The sequence below is a fragment of the Amblyraja radiata genome, chromosome 29, assembly GCF_010909765.2.
Source record: "Amblyraja radiata isolate CabotCenter1 chromosome 29, sAmbRad1.1.pri, whole genome shotgun sequence".
Taxonomy (NCBI): domain Eukaryota; kingdom Metazoa; phylum Chordata; class Chondrichthyes; order Rajiformes; family Rajidae; genus Amblyraja; species Amblyraja radiata.
In genome coordinates this window covers 7,122,493-7,148,841 of record NC_045984.1, presented here as the reverse complement: position 1 = coordinate 7,148,841, position 26,349 = coordinate 7,122,493, and the positions used below count along the sequence as shown (strand labels likewise).

Sequence of the window (26,349 nt, the reverse complement as noted above, 5' to 3'; positions counted from 1 at the left end):
CGTGCAGACCAGCAATCACATTAGTTCTATCCTACACACTAGAACGATTTACGGAAGCCAATTAGCCTACAAACCCGCGCATCTTTGGAATATGGAAGGAAACCGGAGTACCCGGAGAAAACCCATGTGGTCACAGGGAGAACGTACAAACTCCGTACAGCCATAGTCAGGATCGAACCCGGGTCTCTGGTGCTGTAAGGCAGCAACTCTATCGCCATGCCACAGTGCTGCCCTTTCAATTAAGTCTCTTCTGCCTCCTCTAAACTCAAGCAGATACAAGCTTTGCCTCTTCAAATTTCTTCATGTAAAAATCCATCCATTCCAGGTATCATTCTCTGACCTGATTCCGTTATATTTGCTTCGTTCCTTCAATAGGGAGACTAATACTGTACATGGTTCTCCAGATGTGGTCTCACTACTACCTTATATGGAGCAGAGGCTCCCTACATTTGTATGAAATTCCCCCAGTAAACATTCCGATAGTTTTCCTAATTACTTGGTGTTCCGGTTAATTGTTTATCATACACGAGGACGCTCAGATCCCTTCTTATCTCAGAGTTCTGCAATCTCTCGCTTTCAGATAATTTGTTTTCCTTTCTTATTTTTACTGCCATAATGTACGAAATCAAACTCCATCTGCCCGAAAAACACAATGTGCTCGTGCAACCCAGTGGGTCAGGCAGCGTTCCTGGAGAACATGGATAGGTGATGTTTCAGGTCAGGACCTTTCGTCATTGTGAAGAAGAGTCCTGACCTGAAACGTTGCCCTCTAGAGATGCTGCCTGACCCACTACTTTGTGTTTTACTCATGATTCCAGCATCTGCAGTTCCTCGTGTCTCCATTTGCCAAAATATTGCTCACTCTCTTAACCCATCTGTAACTCTTTCCAGCCTCCGTATCTCTTTTACTTCTTATTTCCCATAATTTGGGAATATAACTTTCCTATAATTGCAACATCTTCAAATTTAGCAAACATTTCTTTGGTCCTTGATCCCAAGTTTTTTCATATCATTTGTAAAGTTGAGGCCTTGGCAATAATCACAGCCTTATTATAACTTCCCAACCGGAATAGACCCATTGATGCCTATTTTTGCTTCCTGCCAGCCAACCAATCTTTCAACCACTCTAGTACTTTACCACATACACCATGAGCTCTTCTAACCTTCGATGCTGCACCTTATCGAATGCCTTGTGGAAATCTCAAGTATATCTGCCCATTCCCCCTTAATCCACAATCCAGGGCGGCATGGTAGAGTTTCTGCTTTACAGCGACAGAGACCCAAGATCGATCCTGACTATGGGTGCTGTTGGTTCGGAGTTTGTCCGTTCTCCTTGTGACAGTGTGGGTTTTCTCTGGGTGCTCCGGTTTCCTCTCACACTCCAAACACGTGCAGGTTTGTAGGTTAATAGGCTTTGGTAAAATTGTACGTTGTCCCTAGTGTGTAGGATAGTGCTAGTGTATAGGATGATCGCCAGTCGGCGTGGAATCGGTGTTTCCGCACTGTATCTACAAACTAAACTAAACTTTTCAACAAATTCCAATAAATAGGCCAAACATGATTTTCCTTTCATAAAACTAGGTTGACTTTGATCAAAGTCCAATTAGAGCTCTGATTTTATAACACCATAAACTCTGGATGTCAAAGTGAAGGCAGCACCAACCAGCAAGAGCAGAGATGATATCACCAGTCTGTCTCACATCTACCAAACCTTATAAGTGATGCAAATTGTGTAAATTTGACTTCCTCCATTTAACTTCAAACACACAACTAGATGTCCAAAGTGATGCATGATTTTGAACATCTGATTGTGGGTTTGAAGTCATTCGTGTCTGTGGCGTATGCCAAATTTCTTTAAATATTTTCCTCCAGACAGATTTATAGATTAGATTCAAGTACACATCGTTTCAGAGATATCAACTCAGATGAGTTTCTTGTACATTTTCTTCAAGCTTTTTAAGTCTACAGGTTCAACCCTATTCCAGAACGCCAATGTTAATATTGAAACATACAGATATGAAGTTAAACAAGTCCAGGTATAATCTACTTGTCATGTACATCTTGAAAGGAAGAAAAATGTGTTTTGGTCAAAAGTGAATTAAGTTGTTCTTTCATTGCTTTTTGTGGGACTTTGACTTGTTCAAACACAGGGGCGGCACGGTGGTGCAGCAGTTGTTGCTTCACATCGCCAGACACCCGGGCTCATTCCTGACTACAGGTGCTGTCCGTAAGGAGTTTGTACTTTCTCCCCATGACCGCGTGGATTTTCTCCGGTTTGCTCCCACACTTCAAAGACGTACAGGTTTGTAGGTTAATTGGCTTCTGCAAAATTATCCCTAGATTCTAGGAACAACTAGTTTATGGGTGATCACTGGTCGTTGTGGTCTTGGTGGGCCGAAGGGTCTGTTTCCACACTGTATCTCTAAACTAAATGAAACTGAGAAGCAACACTTGCATTTGACTTTGAGGTGGAGGTGGAGGTGGCTACTCATATGGTCAAATCCAATGAGCTGATTATCACAACCCCTTCTCCCTTCTCCCTCCTCTTGGACTCCCCAGAACGGACTTCCACCCTCTCTGGACCATTCTATTTCTAATTGCCGGTGTGACATCATCCGTCTCAACCTTTCCACTCCCCTTTACTACTCTATCTGAAACGTCACCCATTCATCCTCTCCAGAGATGCTGCCTGTCCCACTGAGTTACTCCAGCTTTTGGTGTCTATCACAACATCAATCTACTGTGCACTCCTGGGTAAAGTGATGGAAATGATCCTTGATCATGATGCTAAACAGCAATTATCCACTAATATTCAGTCATTTTATGCACTTTGATTTAGAAGATAGAACATGGAACAGTACAGCAAGGAACGCACTCTTTAGCCCAAATCGTCTGCGCCGAATATGGTGCCAAGTTTAACTGATACCTGCCTGCACGTGATCCATATCCCTCTTTTATGTGCACTTCCTTATCTAAAAGCCTCTTACATGTCACAAGTGTATCTGCCTCCACCACCATCCCTGGCAAGTCGTTCCAAGCCCCCACTACTCTCTAAGTAAAAAGAAAAAATGCCCCGCGCATCTCCATTAAACTTTCCCCCTCTTACATTATAGCCGTGCATTCTGGTGTTGGACATTTCCACCCTGGGAAATAGCTTCTGACTGTCTATGCCTCTCATAATTTTAGATACATCCATCAGGTCTTCCCTGAACCTCCAATATTCCAATGAAAACAGTCCAAGTCTATCCAACCTCTCCCTGTAGCTGAAACCATGCCGGGATCACTTGGTCTAAACATGCATAAACAGGTTGAGAGTGTTCACACTGTATATCAAAGATCAAACATGGCAACAAAATGCCACGTGGAGCAGCTTGCCTCAATGTCTAGATAGTCCAAGCAATGTATAATGTCAGAACATTTCTTTGAGCCTTTGCTGTAAATAGGGTCTGATGTTGTTGGAAATCAAGGAGAGAACTAGGGGTGGGACACTGGCGCAGCTGGAAGAGCCACTGCCTCATAGCGCCAGAGATCAGGGCTTGATCCTGACCTCGGGTGCTGTCTGTGCGGAGTTTGCACATTCTCTCTGTGACCACATGGGTTTCCTCCGGGTGCTCCGGTTTCCTCCCACATCCCAAAGACGTGTGGGTTTGATGGTGAATTTGGTTTTGCAAATTGTCCCTGGTGTGTAGGGAGTGGATGAGAAAATGGGATAGTATAGAACAAGTGCGAATGGATGATCGATGGTCAGTGTGGGCTCGGCGGGGCAAAGGGCCTGTTTCCTTGCTGTATCTCTCAAATCTCCTAAATGAGTGCAGCTTCAGCAAGTTGTTGAAGCCAAAGCCTACAAGATTGGAGACCTATTTGCCACCTGGAATATTCACCACCTCCACCAATGCCACACAAAGCCTGCAGCTCGTACCAGCTCAAGAATATTACAATAGTTGAACTCGCCAAAGTTTCTTCAACAGCTCTCTCAAAACATATGACCCTTCACATCAATAAGGACCAAGGGAAAGGGAAAGCATTCAGGAAACACCACCCATTGCTTGTTCTCACTTACATCAATCCTGACTTACAAACAGTTTGCTGTCCCTTCTTCAATGGTTGAAGATTTTAGATTTTCCCAACATCACTGTGGGAATACACTGTGGGTTACAGCGAGGGGTGGAAAGATTTAATAGGAGCCTGAAGAGCACCATTTTCACACAGATGCCTATATGGAACGAGATGACAGAGAATGTGGATGTGACAGGTACTATCGCAGCATTTAAATTACATTTGGCCAAGTACATGGATTGGAAAGATGTAGGGTGATATGGACCAAACACAGGCAGGTGGGACTAGTATAGAATAGGCATCTTGGTTGACATGGCCTGGTTAGGTCAAAGGATTTCGTTTTCATGCTGTATGACTATGACATTTACATTCACAAGATCATAAGTGATAGTAGAATTAGGCCATTCGGCCCATCAACATCTACTTAACCATTCAATCATGGCTGATCTATCTCCCCCTCCTAACCCCATTCTGCTGCCTTCTCTCCATAACTTCTGACACCCGTACTAATCAAGAATCAATCTATCTCTGCCTTAAAAATATTGACTGACCTTGCCTTGACAGCCTTTGGCAAAGAATTCCACAGATTCCAAGATATTCCTCCTCATCTACTTCCTAAAAGAATGCCCTTTCATCCTGAGGCTTAGACTTCTAGTCCGAGACTCTCCCACTAGTGGAAACACCCTCTCCACATCCACTCTATCCAAGCCTTTCACTATTCTGTACGTTTCAATGAGGTCCCCCGTCATTCTTCTAAACTCCAGCGAGTACAGGCCCAGTGCCGACAAACGCTCATCGTATGCTAACCCACTCATTCCTGGGATCATTCTTGTAAACCTCCTTCAGAGCCAGCACATCCTTCTCAGATATGGTGCCCAAAACTGCTCACAAGATTCCAAATGCCAGACCAGCGCCTTATAGAATCTCAGCATTACATCCCTGTTTCTGTATTCAAGCCCTCTTGAAATCAATGCTAGCATTGCGTTTGATTTGTTTACTACTGATTCAACTTGCAGATTAACTTTTTTAGGAATCCTGCACCAGCACTCCCAAGTCCCTTTGCACCTCCAATTTCTGGATTCTCTCCCCATTTAGAAAGTAATCTACGCCTTTATTCCTACCTCCAAAATGCATGACTCCACACTTTGCTACACTGTATTCCATCTGCCACTTCGCTGCCTACTCTCCCAACCTATCCAAGTCTTTCTGCAGAGTCCCTGCTTTCTCTACACTACCTGCCCCTCCACCTATTTTCATATCATCCGCAAACTTGGTCACAGAACCTTTAATCTCCTCATCCAAATCATTAATATACAATGTGAAGAGCAGCGGCCCCAGCACCGAGCCCTGCGGAACTCCGCTAGTCACTGGCGGCCAAGCAGAAACCTCCCCCCCTCCTTTATTGCCACTCTTTGCCTTCTGCCATCCAGCCAACCTGATATCCATGCTAGTATCTGCCCTTTGATACCATGGGCTCTCATCTTCCTTATCAAAGGCTTTCTGAAAATCTAGGTATTCAACATCTACTGACTCTCCTTTGTCCGTCCTGCTATTTACTTCTTCAAAGAATTCCAGCAAACAAGGCACCTGTTACAACAATGTAGCCATTCATGAAAGCCATTCTTTCAGATGTACTCAGATCCCACAGGAGAATAACAAAAGTGATCTTAAAAAACTAATAAAGTATCTCAAATCTTCCATTTCCAAAAGCAAGCCAATCCGACTTTTTTTATTTCCATCACGTGAGAACATTCTAGTTAATTTGTTCCATAATATCTCAGGAGCAAAAATATTCCCACTTTGAAAAGGTGACCATCTCATTCAAATGCACTCATATCTTCCAAGGCTGAGATATGAAGTAGCTACAATCTATCTGGGATGTGGGTTCACTTGCAAACACATTCACCTGTGGGATCTGAGCCACGCCTGAACTAAGGTCAACATTTAATTATCACAGAGGGGCTTTCTTGAATTGCTACAGTTGTTGTACCATCAGAGTCAGGGAGTCATACAGCATGGAAACAGGTTGTTTGACCTAAATTGCCCGTGCCGACCAAGGTACTCCTTCTACACTAGTCCCACCTGCCCGTGTTTGATTTTCTGCCCTCTGATTTTCCTTTCAGTGCATCATTTTGGATTTGTTTTGTCTTAATTGAAGTTTAAGAGCTGCGCACATCGGGAATAACTAGCACTGATGAGCAAAACCATGCCTTGTGCCACAGCATATTACATCAAAGTATAGAGTATATTGATCTGAGCAACATCCAACCAATTTAACAAGAACTTGCGTACGCAAGGAATTATTGGAGTGCTTTGCATCGTAGTATTGAGCCAATAAATGTCCCAAAACTGGATTTGTCATGTACCCTGTAGGAATGCACAGTACATCAATGGAATGAAAAGTCCAGCTTTGTTTTAACGGATGGTCAAGTGACATAAAATTGACTCAGTCCATTGAATTTGGAATCAGTATAGGTAATATTGGATCATCATTCACTGCACAACCACTGTTTTAAATCATTATCATTAAAAAAAACAGTGGTGGGAAATTGGACATGGAATTCTCCAAATATAAGATACTTTAAAGGAATCTTTTAATAACCCCATGCTAATTATCATGCTAGCCATCTACCATTTTATAATTGTTAAATTCCACTTTACCTAATCCTAATCAGTAAAGAATTTTGGTCTAATTTAGTTTGGTTTACAGATAGTTTTTAGTTTAGAGATACAGCATGGAAACAACCCCTTTGGCCAACCGAGCACATGCTATCCAGCAATCACCTCATAAGCAAGCACTATCCTACACACTAGGGACTACTTACAATTTTTTACCAGAGCCAATTAACCCACAAACCTGTATGTCTTAGGAGTGTGGGAGAAAACCAGAGCCCCCGGGGAAAATCCACAAGGTTAAGGGGAGAACGTACAAACTCTGTACAGACAGAACCCGTAGTCAGAATCGAACTCGGGTCTCTGACGCTGTAAGGTAGCAACTCTACCGCTGCACCACTGTGCCACCCATCAATATTTGATTCGCATTCGCTGCAGCAGGTTCCAACCTAATTGATTTACTCAACCAAACTCCGAACTGTTTGAACCAATGATTTTGATCAATGGCAGCTTGAAGAAGCCCTCGTTCCTTTGATTCAGAACGTAACCGTCTCCTCCGGAAGACCACTTGGTGCTTCAGCTGCTTGAGGTGTAAATCTCTCCATAAATAAATCTTTTTGAAGTACATTCGTTATGGACTTTTAGAGTATAATAAAAATCAATACAGCTTCCTACAAGGAGAAGAAACTCATTGCAAAGGTTTTATTACGGGGGATCAAAACATTGATTTAATACAAAGCCAGCTTAGTGCAAAGGTATAAATTTTACAGTAGCGTTTCTCATGAGGCCAAAGTAAAATGCTGCAGTTGCTCTAAGTCTGCAATAAAATATAATTAGCTGGAAATGTTCAGCATGTTATGGAATATCGATGGACAGAGAATCAAAGTTAATATTTCATGTTGATTACTTTCGATTAGAACCGCTCTCTTCATAATTGCTGGTTGAATTATTTTTTAGTGATACAGCATTGGAAACAGGCCCTTTAGCCCACTGAATCCATGTTGATCATCGATCACCCTTTCACACTAGTTTCATGTTATCCCACTTTCTCATTCACTCCTTACACTCTCAGGGCAATTTACAGAGACCAATTAACCTACAAATCCACACTGTTGTGGTTTTGGGATGGACTAATTATGATTTCAAAATGGAGAAAGCCAAATGTGTTTTATCTGGTTTATTACTAATATTGGTAACCTAATAAATAAATCTATTTTTATTGCTAGATTGCTTCTAAGGATTTTTGGGTTAAAATGTCTCAGCAAAATATTATGATGCAATATCAAATCCAGATGGAATGAGCTATTGGGAAGAGCTAGACAATATATTGACATTATTCCTTTAGGTCACTTAGATTTATTTTATGCGGAAAATTTTACTCTGATTAAATACCACATATCTGACTTGATTATATTGTACACATAAACATGACACGAAGTGAAAGATTTTCTCGGAAGTAATTAAAGAAATTATTTAAAATATGCATGAACCACTGATAAAATGCAAGCAATCTTATCTAACATCTATGTGATTTCCTTCACATGGTGCTAACATAATGTTTCCAAAGGCTGGATAATCTTTCTTTCCTTTCTAAGCCTGAAGTTTTTCTTACAATTGTTTATCGGGTTAATGCATTGATAACCTGGAAAATACTGTGCAGAAACATGGAACTGCAGATGCTGGTTTACAGAACAAGACACAAAGTGCTGGAGTAACTCAGCGGGTCCAGGCAGCTTCATTTGGGTCTTTTACCTGGAAAATACTGTCTGGCAAAAGGTTCAATAGCAGCGTTCAAGACGATAATAGAAATACATTTGGAACGGGGAAGATAATGTGGGGTTAGTGGCAAGGAAGAATAGGCATAAATAGTATAATTCTCTCAGAAATAGGATAAATAGTATAATTCTCTCAGAAATTACACAGAGATGAAGGGTATGTTGCCCTCTTGCTTTGATGTGTGATTTTACAAGACTATTATCATAGTTTATCTGTATTGTTACTGTCTTAATCTTTCTAAATTCCAAATACACAATCCACAATACACAAGTATTCGTCCTTTTGAAAATTCCTTCTGCGTTATGTACATGTTCTAGTTTATATATTTTTCCCCCCAGAATCTCTTTAATTAATTTTCTTCTTTACGCTTTCTGCAGCATAATAAAACCTTAACTTTGGAGTGAGGTAACTTGGTATTTTATCATTTGACAGTCTAGCCCCTGCTAACACAATGGAGACTTGGGTCTTTTAATTATCCTTGCCATGATGTACGATTAACTTTGCGTTAAGGACAGTTATAAGGAAGGATGCCTGTGGGTGGGCTAGTTGCTGCTTCTGAAGTATATTATTCTGCACATACTGTCTCTTCCACAGTTTAAAACTTCTGAGTATTTAAACTTCAGACTTTCAAGATTTAGACTTTAGGAAGACAGTTCGGAAACAGACTCTTTGGCCCACCGAATCTGTGCTGACCACCGATCAGTCCACACACTAGCACTATCCTACTCGCTAGGTACAATTAACAATTTTTATACAAGCCAATTAACCTACAAACCTGTATGTCTTTGGGGTGTGAGACAAAACCGGAGCACTCAGAGAAAACCTACATGGAGAATGTACAAATTCTGTACAGAAAGCACCCAGAGTCAGGATCAAACCCGGATCTCTGGTTCTGTAAGGCAGCAACTCTACCTCTACGCCACTGTGCCGCCCTATATATTTGTAAGTTTTTAAGTGGATCATTTCAATTACTAAGTAGTAGATGCCCAACGATCTTTGGAAAGGGCTATTATATATTTTGTAAACCATCTACAGAGACATGACTTAATTTAACCAAAAGAAAGACACAAAGTGCTGGAGTAACTCAGCAGGTCAGGTAGCATCCCTAGAGAACATAGATAGGTGATGTTTCGGATTGGGACCCTTCTTCAGACTGATTGGGGAGGGGAGGGGAGAAACCAGGAGGGGCAGGACAAAGCATGGCAGATAATAGGTGATCACGGGTATGAATGGGAAAGTCTAAGGCCAGAGGACGTCTAAGAACATAAGGACGTACCATTAGAAAGGAGATGAGGAGAAACTTCTTTAGTCAGAGGGTGGTGAATCTGTGGAATTCATGGCCAAACATAGTCTTGGAGGCATTGGGTCTTTTTAAGGTGGAGTTTTACAGAATCTTGATTAGTAAGGATGTCAAGGATTTTGGGAAGACGACAGGAGAATCGGGTTGAGAGGGAAATATAACAAGTAATAATAGAACGGCGGAGTAGGCTTGATGGGCCGAATTACCTAATTCTGCTCCTATGACATATGAACATTGAACTGTACAATGGGCAATGAGGAAAGAATCAGATGATGAAGGGTCTTTGATCAGAAACGTTAACTCCGTTTCTCTCTCTCTCTCTCTCCAGCTGCTGCATGGCCTGCTGAGTGTTTCCAGCATTTTCTGTTGGTATCTCAAGCATTTGTATTTTTTTTAATTTTTCCAGGTCAAATGAACCACATGTTGGCCAAAATGCTATGAGCAATTAGCAATTGTTCAGCCATTCAGCAATTCAACCCTCCCTTTCTCCTGAAGCTAAATATCTTTAATATTTTAATGATTTAAAACAATCGGCCGCATTCAGAAGACAAGGGCGAATGTATCCGAAACACCTTTGATTCCAGCAAAAATAATGACATGACTCAAATTCTTTTAATTCCATCGGTGTCATATTTGAACTCCTTGTTGCCGATTGATGGGAATGGAATGGAGTTAAACTGGTTATTCCTCTATCATATTCTTGTTAAAACTCAGTCTTCTGGCTGTTGCACAATTGCTTCCAGCACTAGCATGACTCCCCAACAACTAAAACTAATTGGTGTACATTCCTGCATCTATTTCCTTGTAGGCCTCTTTGGTTCCAGTATTGGGTTTTTATGACATTTCGCAGTGATGACATTTTATGACATTTCGCTACCTGATCTTCCGGTTGCTAAACACTTTAAACCCCCCTTCCATTCATACACTGATCTTTCTGCCCTAGGTCTCCTCCATTGTCAGAGTGAGGATAAACGCAGATTGGAGGAACAGCATCTAATATTTCACTTGGGCAGCTTACAACCCAGTGGTATGATTATCGATTCCTCCAACTTCAAGTATCCCCTGAATTCCCTCTCTCTCTGTCCCTCCCCGCCCAAGTCGCATCAGCTTCTCGTTCTCACCCAGCAAACAGCTAACAATGGCCTGTTTCCTTTATCATCGCTATATAAATCCCATCCATTATTATAGCTCTCTAAATCCCCATCTATTTCACCTATTTCCTTTTCCCACGACTTTCAGTCTGAAGAAAGGTCTCGACCCGAAACTTCACCCATCCCTGTCCTGTTGAGTTACTCCTGCATTTTGTATATACCTTGGGTTTTATGAAACATTTATAATGTTTGACATCCGATTGTCTCCTATTTTCTTAAACTTAATTGATGAAACCATCAGCTGGAAATCACAAGTGGTGAAATAAAGGATATTCCGAAAACTAAATACTGTAGATGCTGGAACCTGCCTAGGTGAGGTCTGTTGTATGATGTCACCAGGTTGTATACAAAACCACACAGATGGCTGTGGAGGCCAAGCCGATGGATATTTTTAAGGCAGAGCTAGATAGATTCTTGATTACTATGGGTGTCAGGGGTTATGAGGCGAAGGCAGGAGAATTTGGCATTAGGAGATAGAGATAGATCAGCCATGATTGTATGGCGGAGTAAAGTTGATGGGCCGAACGGCCTAATTATGCTCCTATCACTTATGACCTTATGAATACAAAGCATTCCACTGCACCTACGTACATGTAACAATAACGTATCATCATCATCATCATCATCATCATATAAAGGAAACACAAAAAGAAAATGCTGGATATAATAAGTTAGGCAAGATCTTATGAAAAGATAGAGAGAGAATAATAGGCAGCATTTTAGGTTCATCAGATAAAAGGTTTTCCCAATGGTGGTCTACCCTGGGGAAATGTAGACTCAGGCATGACTTATGCTTCCGATTATCTGTAACTTGAATTCTCCTGACTTTTTCCACTCAGACCTCCGTGTCTCCAGCCTTCTGCACTGTTCCCTCGAAGCCTGATATAAACTTGAAGAACAACAATTTATGTTCCAACTGGACACAGTACAGCCTTCTGGATTCAAAACTGAGTTCAAGTATTTCAGATAATCAGTAATTCCGGTTTTTGGTACTCAACTTCTGGATATTCAGTAATTTTCTTTCTTTCTATTGATAATTTTCGAAACTAAATAACATCTGGGAAGTCTCAAATCCTCAAGTCTCAAACCCTCATCCATAATGACTTCACCTCCAGATTCAGGGACCGTTTCTTCTCAGCTGTTATCAGGCAACTGAAACATCCTACCAACAACTACAATGCAGTCCTGAACTACTATCTACCTCAATGGTGACCCTCGGACTATCTTCAATCGGACTTTACTGGACTTTATGTTGCACAAAACATTATTCCCTTTATCATGTATCTGTACACAGTGGACGACTCGATTGTATTCATGTAGAGTCTTTACGCTGACTGGTTAGCACGCATCAAAAAGCTTTTCGCTGTACCACGGTACACATGACAATACTCTAAACTCAAATGCTGGTTTACATTAAAAAAGACACAAAGTGCTTGAGTAACTCGGCGGGTCAGGCAACATCTCAGGATAGATAGCTCAATTGTAATCATGTATAGTCATTCCGCTGACTGATAAAACTAAAGCTTTTTACTGTACCTTGGTGCACATGACAATAAACTAAACTCAACTCAACTTGCTCTTTCCTTCAGCCAATGTCCTGCCACCAACTGCACGAAATGAAAAGGAACCACAGATGCTGGTTTAAACCGAAGATAGACACAAAAGCTGGAGTAACTCAGCTGGACAAGCAGCATCTTTGGTGAGAAACAATGGGTGATATTTTGGGTCGAGACTGAAGAAGGGTCTCAACCTGAACTAAAACGTCACCCATTCCTTCCCTCCAGAGATGCTGCCCGGCCCACTGAGTTATTCCAGCTTTTTTGTCTATCTGCATGAAATGAACATTGCATTGCAGAAAGACTCTCTTGTATTGTAATTTTCTGTGCAGTTCCAGGCTCCTTTCCAAACCAATTTCCTCCTAAAACAGTTAAATGTAGACTTAATAGCATATGCACTTCCCTTATTTTGCAGCAGAAGATAACGGGTGTTAAGAATGGTTCTAGAGTGACCTCATCCATGATCAACTTGATCTTTTCTGGATTGATATGTTTTCATAGGAATACAAATGAGAAAGATAATGTATTTCAGAGGGAAATCAAGGCAAAGGAATCCATGATAAATGGCCAGATGCTGAGGACTGTGAAGGAACAGAGAGACCTTGGACTGTGTGTCTATAGATCCCTGTGATAGCAGGGCAGTTCAATAAAATAATGTTAAGCAGGCATATGAGATGTTCATCTTTATTGGCTGCGATATAGAATAAAAGAGCAGAAAGTTCTTAGTGCCAGAACTATATAAAACACGTCAGGCAATGGTTGGAATTGTGCGTCTAGTTTTGCTTGCATTGCTATGGGAAGAATGGGTCAGCGCTCTGAAATCTGTAGAAATGTTTTATGAGACTATTGTCAGGGTAGTAGCATTATGGTTGTGTGGAAAAACTGGCTGGACTGTGTGTTTTTTCAGGAACAAATGAACAGATTTAATTGAGGTGTAGAACATTATTACAGGCCTAGAAAGTACGTACGCACCACCCTTAACAGAGAGAAAATTATTCAGGATACGTTGATGTGTTTGGTAAAAGGTTTTGAGAGAGCTGAGGAAAAATATTTCAACTTAACAGTGTTGTGGACATACAGTATAGCCCAGACCATCACAAAACCAACCTACTTACTATTGACTCCATCTACATTTCACACTGCCTCGGCAAGGCCATTAGCATAATTAAGGATTCTCATCCCGGTCACTCCCTCTTCTCCCCTCTCCCGTCAAAGACAAGAGCTACAGTAGTTGGAAAACATATACCTCCAGATTCAGGAACAGTTTATTCCCAGCTGTCATCAGGCAACTGAACCATCCCATCAACAACTGAAGAGCAGTCCTGAGCTACTATCTATCTACCTCATGGGAGACTCTCGGACTATCTTTAATTGGACTTTACTGGTTTTTATCTTGCACTAAACATTATTCCCTTTATTATGTATCTGCGCACTGTGTACGGCTGACTGTAATCATGTACAGTCATTCCACTGACTGGTCAGCATCCAACGAAAAGCTTTTCACTGCACCTTGGTGAACGTCACAATAAACTAACCTAAATTATATGGGGCCCTGGAACTAGCTGTGTGGCAGATTGGAGAAGCAGGAATCACATCAGGATAACACAGATTTAGCGTGAATGGATTATCGATGATCAACATGAACTTGATGGGCTGAAGAGCCTGTTTCCATGCTGTATTTTTAAACCCCCAGAGGAGCACTTGAAGCGCTGTGACCAACAAGATTATGGACCAAGAGCTGAGAAATAATATTGATTGATCCTCCATTATAAGCATCAACATAATGGGCCAAACGATCTCTTCCATTTTCTAAATGTTTATGCTTTTCGGTTTAGATCTTTCAGGTTTCCCTCTCAGTACCACCTTTGGCATTCAACACGCCCTTAAATTACTTCAAGGAACTTTATTGTGACTAAAATTGCATACAATCATTTATTTACAAATTTAAATTGAACTAGACCAAGTGGGACCCGTTGGGTCCCTGTCACATGAGAGGGCTGGTCCCCGAACGCAATATTCCACCACTCACCCATAGCCCCTAACTGCGCAGGTGCGGCTGACGGGTTCCCATTGTGATGCCAGAGATCCCCGTTGTGACGCGAGTCACGGCAACCCTCCCCAAGTGCACCTCGCCATCCCTCTTCCTACCCCTTTCCCCTTTCCTCCTCCACTTTTCTCCTCCCCTCCCCCACTCCCTCCCTCACCCTCCTTTCCCCTACCCTCCCTCCCTCCATAACCACTCTCCTCTCCCTATCCCCTCCTTTCACTCTATCTCCCTGCTCCCCCACTCATCACCTCTCCCCTATCCCACTCCCCCGCTAAAGACAATGTTTAAATAACATTTCTCCCCTCCTCCATTCCCTCCCTCTCCTTACAACAATGTAACAAATCTCTCATTGCACTGGGTGGAACACTGTTGACGGGCAGTTTATGTAAATGAGATTCCATTGTGACGTCATATGCTGCTAACTGCCAGTGGAATACTGCTGAGGGGCAGTTTATGTCAATGAGATCCCATTGTGACATCATAGCTGCTAACTGCCACTGCAATTTCAACTTCAAACTGGATTTTGTAAAGTTAAAAATGTGAATAACTTGTAAAATATAACATCAATCTGAACAAAACTTGATTAAAAACATACCACATGACAATTGCGAGTAAGGTGGTCCAAAAATTGTAGCACTATCGTGTACCTTTTTGCCATGGTTCCGGGAGCATATGGGCACGCACGCATGCACGCACGCAGACAGACAGAATCATAAACAATATGAGAGTTTTAGTAATATATAGATAGAAGATAGATAACATGCTTAAAGAAAAGCTTTTTCCTATTTTGCGTGAATTTATCCTTTTTAGATTTGAACCAGGTCTCTTGTTTCCACTTTTATTTTCAAGTTCTATTATTACCCTGGAAGGCTCCCAATAAATCACCTCCTACTTAAGCTGACAAGCTTCTGTGCTCTTCCACAATGGCTCAATCATCGAACTCAGTGAATCAGCCTCAATACCCTTCTCTATAACATCTCTCCCATGTACTTAGTCATAGTCATAGAGTCAGAGTGGAAACAGGCCCTTCGGCCCAACTTGCCCACATTGGCCAACATGTCCCAGCTACACTAGTCCCACCTGCCTGTGTTTAGCCCATATCCCTCCAAACTAGTCCTATCCATGTACCTGTCTATCTGTTTCTAAACATTGGGATAGTCGCTGCCTTAATTACCTCCTCTGGCAGCTCGTTCCATACACCCACCACTCTTCATGTGAAAAAGGTCCCCCTTAGATTCCTGTTAAATCTTTTTCCCTTCATCTTAAACCTATGTCCTCTGGTCCTCAATTCACCTACTCTGGGCAAGAGACTCTGTGTATCTACCCGATCTACTCCTCTCATGATTTTATACACCTCTATAAGATCACCCCTCATCCTGCGCTCCAAGGAATAGTGTCCCAGCCTACTCAACCTCTCCCTATAGCTCAGACCCTCCATTCCTGGCAACATCCTTGCAAATCTTCTCAGTCCCCTTTCCAGCTTGACAACATCATTCCTATAAAATGGTGCTCAGAACTGAACACAATACTCTAAATGTGGCCTCACCAACGTCTTATACAACTGCAAAAAGACCTCCCAACTTTTATGCTCCATACACTGACTGATGAAGACCATGGTGCCAAATGCCTTTTTTGAACACCCTATCTATCTGTGACTCCACCTTCAAGGAACCATGCACCTGCACTCCTAGAACCCCCTGCTGTATATCACTCAATAACCCTCCCCAGAGCTCTCCCATTCACTGTGTGGGCCCTGCCCATGTTAGACTTCCCAAAATAAAACACCTAGTATTATGGCTCCAGACATCATGCAACTGTGTTGAAAGAGTGATCTGCCCACAATACTGGTCTGTTTCAATATCACATTCTCCATGTGGAAGTATAAGGCTAAGAATATATATGAATGGTGATTGGAACCACCAACACGCTAAACCACTTAGCTAGAAAGTGATATAGAAAGGTGTAAAAGAGGAAAGTGGAATATAAAAAAAGGAAATGAAAATATCAATAAAATTCCCTCTTTCTGATTTACACGTAAAAAACAACATTTTCATTAAGTAACCTGTAACTGTCATCAATTCTGATCCATTACCTTTATTATGTAATCAATTGTATACTGTGTTAACAGACCCGTTATGCTCCTGCAAGTAAGAGATTCATTCTTCTGTTTGTGTACATTTAACAATTAAACACTCATGACTCTTGACGCTTGTCTATGCTGTTGCCTGATTGTTGTCAGAGTGACTTACAATTGATCATGACCGCTGATTATAAATGATGAAAAGCACAATAGTACTTAATTTATCACTATAATTAATTAGTCTAAATACGAGTTAATGAGAGGCACCTATTAAATATGATTGATGAATGAATTGATTGAAAGGTTCCACATGGAAACAGGCCCTTTCGCCTTCTGAGACTTTGCAGACTGATCACCCATTCACATTAGTTCTGTGTTATCCCATTATCAGGTTGATATTAATAAATGCACAAAAGCCATAAAAATGGTTTGTAACTGTGTCCAACCAGCCCTACATTTAGAATAGTTTTAAGCGTGGTCAGTTGTCAATACATCTTTCTTTTGTTTTTGAATGGGGAGGGGAGCAAGTGCAGCAACAGACTGTTTGTTCATCACATACCTGACTCAGGCCTTTCAGATGGTGGAAAGGGAAGGCCTCGGTGTGTCAGGAAGTGTAAGATACTCAACACACTTGGTCCGCTTTGGTGTAAACCAACATCTGCAGGTCTATCCCACACACTTGACATCAATGATGACTCTAGGGTATTGATGGATGGGGGAACTCAGCAACGGATAGCCATTGAATCTCAAGAACGTTGTCTGGATCCAGCCGCGGAAAAGGACAGACTGCTTCATTTTCTAAGGAGTCGCAAATCTAATATGTACCTTGGTATCTGTTGTAATCCAGGCACCGGAGAAAGTGGCAAAAGCACGTTCATCAAACAGATGAGAATTATTCATGGATCGGGATATTCTGAGGAAGATCGAAAAGCCTTTGCAAAGTTGGTCTACCAAAATATAATCACTGCGATGCAGTCCATAACAAGAGCAATGGACAGTTTGAATATCCAATATCAGTATCAGGAAAATAAGGTAAGATCAAGATGATTAATGTTATAAAATGACTTATCTTCTGTTGCTTTGTTCTTGGAACTGTTTTGTCTGGTCGGTAGGGTGGCGCAGTAGAGTTGTTGCCTTACAGCGCCAGAGACCCGGGTTTGACCATGACTGTATGTATAGAGTTTGTATGTTCTCCCCGTGACCTGTGTGGGTTTTCACCGGGTGCTCAGGTTTACTCCCAAACTCCAAAGATGTCCAGGTTTGTAGGTTAATTGGCTTGGTATATTTGTAAAATTGTCCCTAGTGTGTGTAGGATAGTGTTAATGTGCAGGGATCGCTGGTCGGCGTGGACTCGGTGGAACGAAGGGGGTGTTTCCGCACTGTATCTGTAAACTAAACTAAACAAAAGTATAATGGTTGTGTCTATCTTTAAAAAACATATTTTATTCAAGCTTCAATCCAAGCAACGTAGACAATGGGCAAAGAAAGGGGAAGGCATCAATATCACCTGGCTGTGAACCCTTCCTGTGTACATCAGGAAACTACAGGAGGAACAATACTGGCTCAGCAGCTTAATTGATGGAGGTCATTGGCATTGCCAGGTTCTCTGCAAGACTGGCAGCATAAGTTTGGAATTTTAAATGAATTATTTATTGGGATGTGGGTGTCATGAAGAAGGGGTGGCACAGTGGTGCAGTAATGGAGTTGTTGCCTTACAGCGCCAGAGACCCAGGTTCGATTCTGACCACGGTGCTGTTTGAACGTTCTTCCTGTGGTCATTGTTGGTTTTGTCTGGTTTCCTCCCACACTCCAAAGACGTACAGGTGTGTAGGTTAATTGGCTTTGGTAAAATTGTTAACTGTTGCCAGTGTGTGTAGAATAGTGTTAGTGTACTGGGTGATTGCTGGTCGGTGCGGGCCGAAGGGCCTGTTTCCGCGCTGTTTCTCTAAAGTCTAAAGAAGGACATTGAATCCCACGCTGCGTGTTAGGCTGTTTCAAACCCAACCACTTTTATTTGGGTTCACAGTCAAGGCCTGGGTAAACCTGGCAAATCTTCTCTAAAATGCACAGGAGAACATAAAGATTTTAACAACAAAGCAGATGTCTTATGATTGCCATTGCTGATAATCCAATGTTTATTCCATTGAACTTAAAGGCCACATATTGCTGTTGAGTGAATTAAATCTACACCTTCACAATTCATGGAGACACAAGGAACTGTAGATGCTGGAGCAAAACACAAAGTGCTGGAGGAACTCAGTGGGTCAGGCCGCAGAGGTTCCAGAACTAAGTACTACGCAGCATACAGTCTCCATGATTGTGGAATCAGTCTGAAAAAGGGCCTTGACACGAAAGGTCATCTGTCCATTCCCTCCATAGATGCTGCCTGAACCGATGAGTTGCTCCAGGTCTTTATCTAGCTTCGAAATTTATCTTGAAAGGTTGTGTTAAATGAGCCATATTACTTCAGCTGCACATTCTATCTGCCTCTGAAATTCAATTCCTTTGATTTCAATGAAATTGAATGTTGGAAGTTAAGTAGAACATTCAGGCCATTCTATATAGGATAGTTGGGGGTTACATATTAGATATGAATTTCCAGGGTTGTTTTTCTACATTGGTTTATTTTAGTTTAGAGATACAGCACGGAAACAGGCCCATCAGCCCACCGAGTCCGCACCGACCAGCGATCCCCGCACATTAACAATATCCCACGCACTAGGGATAATTTTACATTCATACCAAGTCAATTAGTCTACAAACCTGTACGCTTTTAGAATGTGGGAGGAAACCGAAGAACTCAGAGAAAACACATGTGGTCACGGAGAGAACGTACAAACTCCGTACAGGCAGCACCAGTAGTAAGCTATCCAAGTGGAATATGAGGTGCTGTTCCCCCAGTCTGCATGCAGCCTCCCTCTGGCAATGGAGGAGGCCAAGATCAGAAGGACATAAAGTGCTGGAGAAACTCAGTGGCTCGGGCAGTTTCCGATCGGGACAATTCTTCAGAGTCTTTGTGTTGTTTTGTGTAAACCAACACCTCAGTTCCTTGTTTTGAAATAAAAATGAGAATAAGAATGGAAAGGGGTGTTAAAATGGTTAGCAACCAAGAAATCCAGCAGGCCTTGGTGCAAGTGCTCAGAGAAATGGTCGCCTAATCGACATTTGGTACAACAGTTCAGTTTAGTTTATCGTCACGTGTGCCGAGGTACAGTGAAAAGCGTTAGTTGCGTGCTATCCAGTCAGCAGAAAGACTATACAGGACATGATTACAATTGAGCCATTTACAGCGTTTAGATACGTGATAAGGGAATAACGTTTAGTGCAAGGTAAAGCCAGCAAAGTCCGATCAAGGATGGTCGTAGGATCACCAAAGAGGTAGATAGTAGTTCAGCACTGCTCTTTGGTGGTGGTAGGATGATTCAGTCGCCTGATACTGTGGTACTATACTACCTCCAGCCTTGTCTTTAGTAATTGGAAGGGGAAAATATTTAAAGCAAAATATTTAAATTATGCAAAATGTTATTAAAGCTTATTCTAGCGCTCCTGCTATTGCTTCTTCTGTCTCAATACCTTCAGTCACTTACTTTTGGGATGTTTTTTTCAGGGTGAGTGTTTTGGAGTATAGTGAGTGTTTCATCGGTAAACATGGAACCAACCTCTTGGTTTCAAGAAGGGCCCCGTCCCGAAAGGTTACATCCTTTTTCTCCAGAGATGCTGCCTGACCCGCTAGTTACTGCAGCACTTTGTGTCCATCTCTTGGTTTCATCATTCCACTAATAGTAATAAGATGAATGAATGGTTAATCTTTTCTCCTGCTTGTGTTTAAAGAAGAAACATTGGCCAGACACCAGGAGAAGTCATTGTTATTTTTAAAACAGTTACATGACGTTTAACAGTCTTCTAACCGGGCAAAGGTGGATGAAGCTCAGATCACTGAATTACTCCCAAAAGCAGGACTCCTCCGCCATACTATCGAGAGCAGAGCACTTTGTTTTGTGAATGCCCCTGACAATGGTTTCGGTATTCATAAGTCATAGAGCAGAATTAGGCAATTCAGTCTATCGAGTCTACTCAGTCATTCAATCATGGATGATCTACCTTTCCTTCTCATCCCCATTCTCCTGCTTCTCCCCATGAACCTTGACACCCTTACTAATGAAGTATCTGGCAATCTCCGCCTTAAAAATACCCAAAACCTTAACCTTCACAGAGGTTGCGGCAATGAACTCAACAGATTCACCACCCGACCTCCAAGATGGTGCCCAAGCCAGACGACTCTTTGTGTGTGGGTCACAGAGGTGGATCTGCAATCGCGCATCACTCCACTCTTTTAAACCTCTACTCCTGCAGCAGCATTTCTTACTTTAATTATGCTAGCTGTACCTATGGCTGTTCCTTGTGGATGGCTCGAATTGTAATCATGAACTGTCTTTCTGCTGACTGGTTAGCAAGCAACAAAGGTTTTCACAGTACCTCGGTACACATGACTAAACTAAACTCAATTGGAATGCCTTGTCAGGGATGATGGTGGAGGCAGATATGAATAGGGCGTTTAAGAGGCTTTTAGATATGCAGGGAATGAAAGAATGTGGATCATGTGCAGACAGAGGAGACTAATTTATCTTGGCATATTGTACGACATGGTCATTATGGGCCAAAGGTCCGGTTTCTGTACTGCGCTGTTTTATGTTCTATGTTCCTTATTTTATAAAAATCTGCCTTTTGGTTCATATGTTTGGTTACGTTTCAACTGTTTTGGTAAAACTTGACATTAATATATTGGACAATTCACTGTGGAATGCACCGCTCAAAAATCTTGGAAGATGGAAGACACGTCCTTAGCTTTTAAAGTAAAAAAAACTACAGATGCTGGAAATCTGAAACAAAACCAGAAAATGCTGGTAAACCTTAAGCAGGTGAAGCAAGGGGTAGCAAAAGAAACTGGATTTTGACCTAAACCATTAACTCTTTCCTAACTAGCATCATTTTCATTTTAGTATGAAGTTACACGTGCAATAATTTACAAGCTGCTGATAGAAATGGTGCCTTTTTGGCTGAATGTCTTTGCTCAGATTGAGTTACTTCACCATCAAGCAATGCAAGACAGACATTGTGCCTGTTCTATATTCTCAATTGTGCCATTTCCCCTCATGAATTATCTCTTGCTTACCAGTAAGATCTATTAAATAACCCACCACTTATGAGCCATGAATAAGAGACAATAAAGATTGGAATGAGAGGGAAATATTTTGTTTAGAGCTTAAGACTCATGTATGTACAAACCCTCCCCCAAATCTTCCATGAAGATAAAATAAATAACAGCTGGAAAGGTTAACAGATCTCTTTTGTTCTCACTTTAATTCGAGCAAGTGCTAAGGTATCTGTTTCATTAATACTCGTATCAGGAATATGGTACTGTAGGTCCTGTCATACATCACGGAATTATTTTGAATGACACAACAAATGGTTTTTTTTTGGATCTCGTTCATTTGGTTTCCTGTTATTTTTTAAAATAATTCTGATGATGATGAAAACAGGTTTGGGGTCATGGAACAAACATTGCCCAGAGCTATTGTGAAGCGCTAACAAGCTGAGCAAAGCTCGATTGAGAGACACAAGATTTATAGTAAGTTGCAGGAAGTGTTTTGTTGAACAGAGAGATCTTAAGATTGCAGGTGCTTAGTCCCAGGAAGGCGGCAACACGGTATGTGGGAAGGAACTGCAGAAACTGAAGTTTACACCGAAGATAAACACAAAATGCCGGAGTAACTCAGCTGGTCAGGCAGCATCATTGGAGAAAAGGAGAAGGTGATTTTTCATGTCAGAACCCTTGAGACTGAAAGTGGAGCTGTGGGTGAGGGGGGGGGGGGGGGGGGGGGGGACAGGGTAGGGACATAAATTGGAGGCGAGAAAAGGCCAGAACAATCAGGCCCGGCAACAGATGACATGAGGAAGTCAATTGGCTGGGGAAGGTATGATAACAAGAGGGATACGAGGATGTGACCAGTGGAACAGGTAGAACTGACTAGGGAGATAGGAGCAGAGGGAATGCAGGAGTTACTTGAAATTAGAGAAAGCAATGTTAATACCATTGGGTTGTAAGCTGCCCAAGCGAAATATGGTGGTGACGTAGGTTTAGTTTAGAGATACAGCAAGGAAACAGGCCCTTCAGCTCACCACCTTCATGCGGTCCATCGATCACCCCGTTTACATTAGTTCTGTGTTAACCCACTTTTGCATCTCCTCCCAACACACTAGGGGCAATTTGAGGCCATTTGACCTACAAACCCACACGTCTTTGGGATGTGTGAGGAAACCAGAATACCTTAAGGAAACCCATGGGGCCAAGGGAAAACATGCAAACTCCACATAGACAGCACCGGAGGTCAGGATCGAACCCGGGTCTCTGGCGCTCTGAGGCAGCTGCACTAAGATGCTGAAGCAGACAGGATGATGATAATGTGTTTGACACACTTGGCCTCAACAGTCACGGTATTGAGTACTGGAGTTGGGCCATCAAGTTACATCTTCAGGTATACAAGATGTCAGTAGGGCCCCATTTGGAGTGTTCTATATAGTTGTGGTCACCCAGCTATAGGAGGAATGCCATTAAACGGGAAAAGGTGCAAATAGCATTTACGAGGATATTACCAAGTTTGGGGGATGCAAGCTTTCAGGAAATATCAGGGGATGCAAGGAACTGCAGATGTTGGTTTAGAAAAAAGACACAAAGTGCTGGAATAACTCAGTGCGTCAGACAGTATCTCTGGAGAACATAAATAGGTCACGTTTCAGATCAGGACCCTTCTTCAGACTGATTGTGGTCGTGGGGAGAAAAAGCTGGAAGAGAGATGGTGGCAGGACAAAGCCTGGCAAGTGATAGATGGATACAGATTAGGGGGGAAGTTTATTGGCAAATGGTTGGACAAAGGCCAGAGATAAAAAGACATAGTGTGAGATAAGGAAATAAAGATCGAAGAGGGTGTATCACTTGGTCCTTATCACTTACATTCCTGTCAATGAATATTAAAATTCACAGCTAAATGCTTTCTGATATTTTATCTTCAAAATCAGCATACTTCCTGGCTTATTCTTTGTTGATTTATTTCTAGACAAAATGGATAATGGATCACAGCCTCTGATTTGAGTCTCTTATGATGTTTTCATACTTTAAAGGTGCAAGTAAATACAAGTTATTTAGGGAGGAACTGCAGATGCTGGTTTACACCGAAGATAGACACAAAATGCTGGAGTAACTCAGCGGGACAGGCAGCATTTCTAGGGAGAAGGAATGGATGAATTTTCGGGTCAAGACCCTTCTTCAGACTGAGAGTCAGGGGAGAGGGAGACTTATGGATATGGAAAGGTAAGGTGTGAAAACACAGATCAAAGGGGATGATGATCAAGGAAATGTAGAATGGTACATTGTTAGCTAACGGGAAGGTGACAACGAGGCATACAATCAGTAATATTGAATCAGGAGGACACTCGGAGAATTTGGATGGGGTAGGGATGGAGAGAGAGGAAAAGCAAAGGTTACTTGGTTTGAGAAATCAATATTCACACCGTTGGGTTGTAAGCTGACCCAGCGAAATACTGTATGAGGTGTTGATCCTCAAATTTGCATTGGGCCTCTCTCTGACAGTGGAGGAGGCCCAGGACAGAAAGGTCAGTAAAGGAATGAGATGGGGAGTTAAAGTGTTTGGTGAATACAAGTTGTTATTGCTGCCAAGTTGTGTTCCTTAATGGAGCAAGCTTCCCATGGAATGGGAGAAGAATGGAATTACCAATCCTTTTCCAGAGTTATCTCATTCCCTAAGAATAAGCATTGAATCTAGAACAGTACAGCACAGGAATTGGTCCTTCGGCCCACAATGTTTGTGCCAAATATGCTGCCAAGTTATGTTGCCAAGTTATCATCTGCCTGTACATGGCCCATATGCCTCTATTCCCTGCATTTCCATATGCCTATCTTAAAACCTCTTCACCGCCACTATCGTATCTGCCTCCACCACCTTCCCTGACAATGTTTCGAGGCCCTCACCACTCTCTTGTCCCGCACATCTCCATTAAACATTTACCCCTCTTAGAGGGGGAAAGTAGTAATAGCTACTTCATATTCCAGATGCATAGAGCATTCTGAGTAGCTATTCATTGCTAACTGTTTAGAAAACATTTGGATAAGCAAGTTTTGATAAGCAGTGCCCATATAAATCCACTGCTAATGAAATTGGGATCATGTACAAAATTGCATTAAATGTCTTGGCCAAAAACACACACACACAACATTAGATGTATAATTTAATTGTCTTGCTCATTGGGCTGAAGCTTGATGCAATACAGTATTAACCATGCATTGAACTCCATAAACTTAATTAATTTGAACATATGGGGAACATTGGCATGATAACCCAAATTGTGTGCAATCTGCTTTGTTTTTGTGATAACTTGTTTAGACTTGTTTGAAAGATGAGTGATAAGATCATTGTTGTGGAGGTACATTGTTAGATACTTGATCTCTTCGTCAAGGGTGAATTAACCAAATCCATCACGGCTAGTGAACATAAGTATCACTGTGGCCCATCAGTGAACATTGACAATATGTCGGCCAAGATTGGCCATTATGCAGGGACCTTCAATGGACAGTAGGTGCAGGAGTAGGCCATTCGGCCCCTTCGAGCCAGCACCTCCATTCAATGTGATCATGGCTGATCACCCCTAATCAGTACCCCCATTCCTGCCTTCTCCCCATATTCCTGACTCCGCTATCTTTAGGAGCCCTAAGAGCTCTCTCTTGAAAGTATCCAGGGAACTGGCCTCCACTGCCCTCTGAGGCAGAGAATTCCGCAGACTCACAACTCTCTGTGTGAAGAAGTGTTTCCTCATCTCCGTTCTAAATGGCTTACCCTTATTCTTAAACCCTGGTTCTGGACTCCCCCAACATCGGGAACATGTTTTCTGCCTCTAGCATGTCCAAACCCTTAATAATCTTATATGTTTTAATGAGATCCCCTCTCACACTTCTAACTCCAGGGTATACAAGCCCAGCCGCTCCATTCTCTCAGCATATGACAGTCCCGCCATCCCAGGAATTAACCTTGTGAATTCAAGCTGCACTCCCTCAATAGCAAGATCTCCACTGAACTCCCCCACGTGGCCACCGGTGGGGGAGACAATAGACAAGTTATTGTGAGGAGCAGAGACAGGAGTTTGTGAGTGAGGCAGGACAGGCTGCCACCGGTGGGGGCAGGAAGGGGTGTCGCCACCCCGGCCTTGGCATTGACTGACAGGAGAAGAGACCAACCTGCGTGGCGCTGACTGAAAGTAATCTGCTCATGCGCGGTTTTTAAGATTTTTAAACCTCGATAACTTTTCCAATATACCACCGATCAGAAAGAAACTTGTTGCACTCGCAGCATAGGAGAACGGTGAGTAACCTGGCAAAAATACGTAGCGCTATCACGTACTGTTTTGCGCAAATAGAAAAAATCCGCAAACTGGAAGAGCTGTATCTCTAATCTAAACTAAACTAAACTAACTAAACAGAATTATGTTTAGGTTTAGTATTAGCTTTGTTATTGCCAAGTGTACCAAGGTACAGAGAACAGCTTTGTTTTGCATGCTATCCAAGCAGACCAGATAGCACTATAATTCATTATTATAGTCATCATTCAGTCCCAGTTTCAACATTTTACATTCCATTCTTATTGCTCATATCTCCATGTTAAATTCCTTTGTAAGTACTTGAAGTGATACTGTTTTGGTAA

The 26,349-nt window shown here is 42.1% G+C and overlaps 1 protein-coding gene across 1 annotated transcript in view; it reads left to right on the top strand.

The window, feature by feature from the left end:
• LOC116989281 (guanine nucleotide-binding protein subunit alpha-11-like) overlaps window positions 1-26,349 on the top strand; it is a 75,338-nt gene that overhangs the window by 25,384 nt on the left and 23,605 nt on the right. Inside the window, exon 2 of the mRNA XM_033046492.1 lies at window positions 17,427-17,611. Coding sequence (XP_032902383.1) covers window positions 17,427-17,611 — 185 coding nt within the window. The remainder of the gene's footprint in view (window positions 1-17,426; window positions 17,612-26,349) is intronic.